Here is a 9,504-nt window from a genome sequence, read left to right on the forward strand (position 1 = left end):
ACAGTGAGGCACAGATCTAGGATCAGCTAGCCCTCTGTAAAGTGACACCCTGAGTCCCAAATGGTTCCCCTTGACCCCATGTCCTATGCACTTGTAGGGATGAGAGGATTTGACAGGTGCAATCAATATGTTAATAGCGCCACCTTTTGCCTTCTGGATAGGCTGGAAGTTATTTCTTATAGAAATCAAATCTGGTCAGATCTCCGCAAGTGCATCGGGTGTAAGGTCTAGGGGTCCGTTTGGGATTGGGCCCACGAGTGACAGGAGCATGTTGTCCTCAGTGGTGGTCTGTGAAATCTAGTGGTGGTCTGTGTTAATGTAGTGGTGGTCTGTGTTAGTGTAGTGGTGGTCTGTGTTAATGTAGTGGTGGTCTGTGTTAGTGTAGTGGTGGTCTGTGTTAGTGTAGTGGTGGTCTGTGTTAGTGTAGTGGTGGTCTGTGTTAGTGTAGTGGTGGTCTGTGTTAGTGTAGTGGTGGTCTGTGTTAGTGTAGTGGTGGTCTGTGTTAGTGTAGTGGTGGTCTGTGTTAATGTAGTGGTGGTCTGTGTTAGTGTAGTGATGGTCTGTGTTAGTGTAGTGGTGGTCTGTGTTAGTGTAGTGGTGGTCTGTGTTAGTGTAGTGGTGGTCTGTGTTAGTGTAGTGGTGGTCTGTGTTAGTGTAGTGGTGGTCTGTGTTAATGTAGTGGTGGTCTGTGTTAGTGTAGTGGTGGTCTGTGTTAATGTAGTGGTGGTCTGTGTTAGTGTAGTGGTGGTCTGTGTTAGTGTAGTGGTGGTCTGTGTTAGTGTAGTGGTGGTCTGTGTTAGTGTAGTGGTGGTCTGTGTTAGTGTAGTGGTGGTCTGTGTTAGTGTAGTGATGGTCTGTGTTAGTGTAGTGGTGGTCTGTGTTAGTGTAGTGGTGGTCTGTGTTAGTGTAGTGGTGGTCTGTGTTAATGTAGTGGTGGTCTGTGTTAGTGTAGTGGTGGTCTGTGTTAATGTAGTGGTGGTCTGTGTTAATGTAGTGGTGGTCTGTGTTAATGTAGTGGTGGTCTGTGTTAGTGTAGTGGTGGTCTGTGTTAATGTAGTGGTGGTCTGTGTTAGTGTAGTGGTGGTCTGTGTTAATGTAGTGGTGGTCTGTGTTAATGTAGTGGTGGTCTGTGTTAGTGTAGTGGTGGTCTGTGTTAATGTAGTGGTGGTCTGTGTTAGTGTAGTGGTGGTCTGTGTTAATGTAGTGGTGGTCTGTGTTAGTGTAGTGGTGGTCTGTGTTAGTGTAGTGGTGGTCTGTGTTAGTGTAGTGGTGGTCTGTGTTAGTGTAGTGGTGGCCTGTGTTAATGTAGTGGTGGTCTGTGTTAGTGTAGTGGTGGTCTGTGTTAATGTAGTGGTGGTCTGTGTTAATGTAGTGGTGGTCTGTGTTAATGTAGTGGTGGTCTGTGTTAATGTAGTGGTGGTCTGTGTTAATGTAGTGGTGGTCTGTGTTAGTGTAGTGGTGGTCTGTGTTAATGTAGTGGTGGTCTGTGTTAGTGTAGTGGTGGTCTGTGTTAATGTAGTGGTGGTCTGTGTTAGTGTAGTGGTGGTCTGTGTTAATGTAGTGGTGGTCTGTGTTAGTGTAGTGGTGGTCTGTGTTAATCTAGTGGTGGTCTGTGTTAGTGTAGTGGTGGTCTGTGTTAGTGTAGTGGTGGTCTGTGTTAATGTAGTGGTGGTCTGTGTTAATGTAGTGGTGGTCTGTGTTAGTGTAGTGGTGGTCTGTGTTAATGTAGTGGTGGTCTGTGTTAGTGTAGTGGTGGTCTGTGTTAGTGTAGTGGTGGTCTGTGTTAGTGTAGTGGTGGTCTGTGTTAGTGTAGTGGTGGTCTGTGTTAGTGTAGTGGTGGTCTGTGTTAATGTAGTGGTGGTCTGTGTTAGTTTAGTGGTGGTCTGTGTTAGTGTAGTGGTGGTCTGTGTTAATTTAGTGGTGGTCTGTGTTAGTGTAGTGGTGGTCTGTGTTAATGTAGTGGTGGTCTGTGTTAGTGTAGTGGTGGTCTGTGTTAGTGTAGTGGTGGTCTGTGTTAGTGTAGTGGTGGTCTGTGTTAGTGTAGTGGTAGTCTGTGTTAATGTAATGGTGGTCTGTGTTAATGTAGTGGTGGTCTGTGTTAGTGTAGTGGTGGTCTGTGTTAATGTAGTGGTGGTCTGTGTTAGTGTAGTGGTGGTCTGTGTTAGTGTAGTGGTGGTCTGTGTTAATGTAGTGGTGGTCTGTGTTAGTGTAGTGGTGGTCTGTGTTAGTGTAGTGGTGGTCTGTGTTAGTGTAGTGGTGGTCTGTGTTAGTGTAGTGGTGGTCTGTGTTAGTGTAGTGGTGGTCTGTGTTAATGTAGTGGTGGTCTGTGTTAATGTAGTGGTGGTCTGTGTTAATGTAGTGGTGGTCTGTGTTAATGTAGTGGTGGTCTGTGTTAATGTAGTGGTGGTCTGTGTTAGTGTAGTGGTGGTCTGTGTTAATGTAGTGGTGGTCTGTGTTAGTGTAGTGGTGGTCTGTGTTAGTGTAGTGGTGGTCTGTGTTAATGTAGTGGTGGTCTGTGTTAGTGTAGTGGTGGTCTGTGTTAGTGTAGTGGTGGTCTGTGTTAGTGTAGTGGTGGTCTGTGTTAGTGTAGTGGTGGTCTGTGTTAGTGTAGTGGTGGTCTGTGTTAGTGTAGTGGTGGTCTGTGTTAATGTAGTGATGGTCTGTGTTAATGTAGTGGTGGTCTGTGTTAATGTAGTGGTGGTCTGTGTTAGTGTAGTGGTGGTCTGTGTTAATGTAGTGGTGGTCTGTGTTAGTGTAGTGTTAGGTTCCTTCCTGTTTGGTTCCGTCTAGTTCTGTTTGGTTCCTAGTGAATACACCCCTTGTCATAGGAACAGCTCTAAGGCATCATAATTGGAGGGAGGATGATGAAGTTGCCTTTAGACATTAACACTGATCTAAGATCAGTTTGTGTTTCTCCATCTCGACCCAATGGTTATGATGGGAATATGGAACAGTAAAATGTATCCCAACTAGAATCTACTGGAATGGAGTAAGCTATACTGTCATAATACTGAACTATTAGAAATGGCATTGGAGGTTTTATAAAGAGAACAAAGCATTGGTTTCTAAAGAAATCCCTGGCTGACATGGAGGTGGTGGACAACTTTGTCTGTGGTCAGGTTACAGAGATCTTATAATAGATCTACTGGACTTGGTGAGTTCCTCACAGGACTGACCATTTGCTTGCTGACAGTTCCCTCTAGTGGCCAGGGCCTACTATTTTCTACATTGTAGAAAAGACATTGAAGACATCAATACTATGAAATAACACATATGGAATCATGTAGTAACCAAAAAAAGTGTTAAACAAATCAAAATATACTATATATTTGAGATTCTTCAAAGAAGCCTTTATGACAGCTTTGCATACTCTTGGCTCTGGCTGGGCCACTCAAGGTCATTCAGAGACTTGTCCTGAAGCCACTCCAGTGTTGTCTTGGCTGTGTGCTTAGGGTCATTTTTTTGTTGGAAGGTGAACTTTCGCCCTAGTCTAAAGTCCTGAGCCCATTGGAGCAGGTTTTCATCAAGGATCTCTCTGTACTTTGCTCCGTTCATCTTCGCCTCAATCCTGACTAGTCATTCCCACAGCATGATGCTACCAACACCATGCTTCACCGTAGAGATGGTGCCAGGTTTCCTCCAGATGTGACGCTTGGCATTCAGGCCAAAGAGTTCAATCTTGGTTTGATCAGACCAGAGAATCTTGTTTCTCATGGTCTGAGAGTCTTTAGGTGCCTTTTGACAAACTCCAAGCGGGCTGTCATGTGCCTTTTACTGAGGAGTGGCTTCCTTCTGGCCACTCTACCATAAAGACCTGATTGGTGGAGGGCTGCAGAGATGGTTTATCCTTCTGGAAGGTTCTCTCATCTCCACAGAGGAACTGTAGAGCTCTGTTAAAGTGATCATCAGGTTCTTGGTCACCTCTCTGACCAAGGCCCTTCTCCACCGATTGCTCAGTTTGGCCGGGCAGCCAGCTCTAGGAAGAGTCTTGGTGGTTCCAAAGTTCTTCCATTTAGGAATGATGGTGGCCACTGTGTTCTTGGGGACCTTTAATGTTGTAGAAATGTTTAGGTACCCTTCTCTAGATCTGTGCCTTGACACAATCCTGTCTCAGAACAATTCCTTCGACCTCATAGCTTGTTTTTTTCTCTGACATACACTGTCAAGTCTGGGACCTTATATAGACAGGTGTGTGCCTTTCCAAATCATGTCCAATCAATTGAATTTACCACAGGTGGACTCTAATCAAGTTGTAGAAACATCTCAAGGATGATCAATGGAAACAGGATGCACCTGAGCTCAATGTCAAGTCCCATAGCAAAAGGGTCTGAAAACGTTATGTAAATAAGGTATTTCAGTTTTACATTTTTCATAAATTTGCTAACATTTCTAAAAACGTGTTTTCGCTTTGTGATTTTGGGGTTGTGTGTGTAGATTGATGAGGGGAAAAAATCATTAAATCAATTTTAGAATGTGGAAAAAGTCAAGGGGTCTGAATACTTTCCGAAGGCACTGACTGAGCAAACAGTGGATTTGAAGTTTATTCATAAACAGTAACGTATTCATTTGTTTTCCATCAACCATGGATAGGGGTGTTAAGTCTGACTGTTGTTAGCTTGCTAGTGTAGTATTGGGTCTGTTCTAGCCATCATGCCCAGCAGTCTCAATTTACCTGAGATGGGGAGAACAGTGCTTCATTTGGGGAAGTAGTGGAGAAGGGGGTTTCTCCGAGGAAGCAGTGGGGAGGGCGGGTTTCTCCGAGGAAGCAGTGGGGAGGGCGGGTTTCTCCGAGGAAGCAGTGGAGAGGGCGGGTTTCTCTGAGGAAGTAGTGGGGAGGGGGGTTTCTCTGGGGAAGTAGTGGGGAGGGCGGGTTACTTTGGGGAAGTAGTGGGGAGGGGGCTTTTCTCTGGGGAAGTAGTGGGGAGGGCGGGTTACTTTGGGGAAGTAGTGGGGAGGGGGGTTTCTCTGGGGAAGTAGTGGGGAGGGGGGGTTTCTCTGGGGAAGTAGTGCGGAGGGCGGGTTTCTTTGGGGAAGTAGTGGGGAGGGCGGGTTACTTTGGGGAAGTAGTGGGGAGGGCAGGTTTCTCTGGGGAAGTAGTGGAGAGGGCGGGTTACTCTGGGGAAGTAGTGGAGAGGGGGGTTTCTCTGGGGAAGTAGTGGGGAGGGGGGTTTCTCTGGGGAAGTAGTGGGGAGGGCGGGTTTCTCTGGGGAAGTAGTGGGGAGGGGGGGAGTCACGTTCTGACCTTTATTTTCCTTTGTTTTGTCTTTAGTTAGTATGGTCAGGGCGTGAGTTGGAGTGGGCAGTCTATGTTATGTGTTTCTATGTTTAGGTTTGTCAATTGGCCTGATATGGTTCTCAATCAGAGACAGGTGTTTTGCATTGTCTCTGATTGGGAACCATATTTAGGTTGCCTGTTTTCACTGTTGGTTTGTGGGTGTTTGTCTTCCGTGTTAGTGTTTGTGCCACACGGGACTGTTTTTCGGTTAGATTTCTCTTTGTTATTTTGTTTTGTGTAGTGTTCAGTTTACTTTAATAAAACATGGACACTTACCACTCTGCGTTTTGGTCCGATCCCTGCTACACCTCCTCTTCAGACGAAGAGGAGGACATCAGCCGTTACAGCGGGTTTCTCTGGGGAAGTAGTAGGGAGGGGGGTTTCTCTGGGGAAGTAGTGGAGAGGGGGTTTTCTCTGGGGAAGTAGTGGAGAGGGGGGTTTCTCTGGGGAAGTAGTGGGGAGGGGGGTTTCTCTGGGGAAGTAGTGGGGAGGGGGGGTTTCTCTGGGGAAGTAGTGGGGAGGGGGGTTTCTCTGGGGAAGTAGTGGGGAGGGGGGGTTCTCTGGGGAAGTAGTGGGGAGGGGGGGTTTCTCTGGGGAAGTAGTGGGGAGGGGGGTTTCTCTGGGGAAGTAGTGGGGAGGGGGGGTTTCTCTGGGGAAGTAGTGGGGAGGGGGGGTTTCTCTGGGGAAGTAGTGGGGAGGGGGGTTTCTCTGGGGAAGTAGTGGGGAGGGGGGGTTCTCTGGGGAAGTAGTGGAGAGGGGGGTTTCTCTGGGGAAGTAGTGGGGAGGGGGGTTTCTCTGGGGAAGTAGTGGAGAGGGGGGTTTCTCTGGGGAAGCAGTGGGGAGGGGGGTTTCTCTGGGGAAGTAGTGGGGAGGGGGGGTTCCTCTGGGGAAGTAGTGGAGAGGGGGGTTTCTCTGGGGAAGTAGTGGGGAGGGGGGTTTCTCTGGGGAAGTAGTGGGGAGGGGGGGTTTCTCTGGGGAAGTAGTGGGGAGGGGGGTTTCTCTGGGGAAGTAGTGGGGAGGGGGGGGTTCTCTGGGGAAGTAGTGGAGAGGGGGGTTTCTCTGGGGAAGTAGTGGGGAGGGGGGTTTCTCTGGGGAAGTAGTGGAGAGGGGGGTTTCTCTGGGGAAGCAGTGGGGAGGGGGGTTTCTCTGGGGAAGTAGTGGGGAGGGGGGGTTCTCTGGGGAAGTAGTGGGGAGGGGGGGTTTCTCTGGGGAAGCAGTGGGGAGGGGGGGTTTCTCTGGGGAAGCAGTGGGGAGGGGGGTTTCTATGGGGAAGCAGTGGGGAGGGGGGTTTCTCTGGGGAAGCAGTGGGGAGGGGGGTTTCTCAGGGGAAGCAGTGGGGAGGGGGGTTTCTCTGGGGAAGTAGTGGGGAGGGGGGTTTCTCTGGGGAAGCAGTGGGGAGGGGGGTTTCTCTGGGGAAGCAGTGGGGAGGGGGGTTTCTCTGGGGAAGCAGTGGGGAGGGGGGTTTCTCTGGGGAAGTAGTGGGGAGGGGGGTTTCTCTGGGGAAGCAGTGGGGAGGGGGGTTTCTCTGGGGAAGCAGTGGGGAGGGGGGTTTCTCTGGGGAAGTAGTGGGGAGGGGGGTTTCTCTGGGGAAGCAGTGGGGAGGGGTGTACATCATAGTATCAGGGACCCACACAGTAGGTACATCATAGTATCCGGGAATATTAACTCTTCCCCTATCACCCTATGGAACGTCTATGGACCAAACATTGATGACCCACATTTCCATCATGTTTTTGATTCACTCCCAGATCAGAGTAGCACTAATCTAATAATCGATATAATCGTCGATTTTAGTTGTTACCATGATCCGTATCTTGACAGACTTTCCACACATACTGCACCAAATATCACCTCTGTCCAGGTTCTGAATAATCGAATCAAATCCAGGAATCTAATGGACATCTGGAGACTGCAACATCCCACAGACAAAGACTACTCATTCTACTCTCCTGTTCACATGTCTTATTCTAGAATCGTCTACTTCCTTATAGATTCCAAATTGATACCCAATGTGCTCAATTCGAAATACCATAGCACCTTAATAACTGATCACAGTCCAATTATGCTGTCCCTAAATTTGTCTTTGCCAAAACAGAACTACAGTTGGTGTTTCAACCCCTCCTTGCTCCCAGACCAAGCATTCAATGACTGCATGACAGCCAAGTTGAATGAGTTCCTCGAGACTAATGACACAGGAGTGGTATCTGATTCTACACTATGGGAAACTTTAAAGTGGTTATGAGAAGTCATATTATTTCATATGAGTCTGCCATTAAAAAAAATGGAATCGCATGCAACTGGATAAGATAGGAAAAAAGCTCCCAGCTTCGGAGAGACATACAGAACTTCACACTCTCAGGTTGACTACAACAATATTTTGAAATTGAAATATGAATACAATTCTCAGGTCAGTAACCTCCTATTAAAGCTAAGACAAAAACTATTTGAACTAGGGGACAACCTGGAAAGGTTTTCAATCTTGCAACCTTTCGGTTACAAGTCCAACACTCTAACCACTAGGCTACCTGAACAACTGCTTCAAAGAATTGTACTCATAGTTATAGTCTTCCAGATCCAATGGTTCTGGTTCTGATCCGATGCTTCTGGTTCTGATCCGATGCTTCTGGTGGTTCTGATCCGATGCTTCTGGTTCTGATCCGATGCTTCTGGTGGTTCTGATCCGATGCTTCTGGTTCTGATCCGATGATTCTGGTGGTTCTGATCCGATGCTTCTGGTTCTGATCCGATGCTTCTGGTGGTTCTGATCCGATGCTTCTGGTGGTTCTGATCCGATGCTTCTGCTGGTTCTGATCCGATGCTTCTGGTTCTGATCCGATGCTTCTGGTGGTTCTGATCCGATGCTTCTGGTTCTGATCCGATGCTTCTGGTGGTTCTGATCCGATAGTTATGGTTCTGATCTGATGCTTCTGCTGGTTCTGATCCGATGCTTCTGGTTCTGATGTATCCGCCTTCTTTTATTCCATCAGCCTGCCAAAACTTGATGATAGCGCCAAAAAAGAATTGAACTCAAATTTCACAACAGAGGAAATAATTGAGGCAGTAAAAGCTTTGCCACCTGGAAAGGCTGCAGGCCCTCATGGTTTCAGCTGTGATTTTTATAAAACATTCAGTGAAGCTCTCACTCCGCTCTTACTCGGGATGATCACTGATTCAACAGAAAATTATATTTTGCCGAAATCATTGTATGAAGCCAATATTTGCCTTATGTTAAAAAAAAATGGCAGAGAAGTAACAGATACTGCAAATTATAGACCAATAGCATTGCTTAATTTCGATACTAAAAGAATCACCAAAGTGCTTGCTAATAGGATGAACAAACATGTAACAACCATTATTCATCCGGATCAGACAGGGTTTATCCCTGGCAGATTATCTTTTTCTAATATGCGCAGGCTGCTTAACATTCTATATGCAAATCATGGAAACGGTTCCAAGGTGGCTATTACATCGCTAGATGGTCAAAAAAGCGTTTGACCAAATAGAATGGTCATACATGTTCGAAGCACTGGCGACTCATTTATCGTCTGGGTCAAAATGCTCTACGCCTACCCAACATCCTCTATTCTGACCATCAGCGACACATCCCGTCCCCTTGGAACTACACAGATCTGTCCGGCAGATCTATCCAGTCCTCTGTTCTTTGCTGTCGTCCTTCAACCCCTGGAGATACAAATAAGGGATCATCCTCATATCCAAGGCCATAAAGTAGGAAACATAGAAAGCCGCATTTCGTTATATGCAGACGATGTGCTTCTATACCTCTCGGTCTCAGTAGCCTCTGTCCCTAGCCTGCTAGTCCCTAGCAAACTATCTGTCTATTCAATCAGTTGGGGAAAAAGTGATCACGTGTATCTCAGATACTATTACATCTAGAGAGGATACCATTTAAAGTGAGCCAGAGAGGATACCATTTAAAGATGTGCATGACCACTTAACTTACCTGGGACTAAAAATACCTAGAAATCCGAAGCTCATCTTAAAGTTTAACTACAGTGAGTTCAAACAAAACATAGAGAACTGGAGAGTATTCCCTCTTTCTTTCTATTAATACAATAAAAATGGTTTATCTTCCCAGGTTCTTTTTTCTTTGCCAGAATCTTCTAACCCATCGTATTTGTAAAGCCCATTTGCAAATGCCCAAGGAAAGTGGTGGTTTAGGCCTACCCATCTTCAGGCATTATTACTGGGGACGGTAAATGCCAGGGCAT

At 46.9% G+C, this 9,504-nt stretch overlaps 1 protein-coding gene across 1 annotated transcript; it reads right to left on the minus strand.

Annotated features, from left to right (window-relative positions):
- Positions 1-4,672: 4,672 nt before the first annotated feature.
- Positions 4,673-6,858, minus strand: LOC120036778 (proline-rich extensin-like protein EPR1; the record flags this gene model as incomplete). The annotated part of the gene is made up of 2 exons (XM_038983145.1): positions 4,673-5,115; positions 5,621-6,858. Coding segments are annotated over 2 exons (1,681 nt in total), but the record flags the coding sequence as incomplete, so codon positions are not given.
- Positions 6,859-9,504: the final 2,646 nt, after the last annotated feature.

Source organism: Salvelinus namaycush, unplaced genomic scaffold, assembly GCF_016432855.1.
Source record: "Salvelinus namaycush isolate Seneca unplaced genomic scaffold, SaNama_1.0 Scaffold1478, whole genome shotgun sequence".
NCBI lineage: Eukaryota > Metazoa > Chordata > Actinopteri > Salmoniformes > Salmonidae > Salvelinus > Salvelinus namaycush.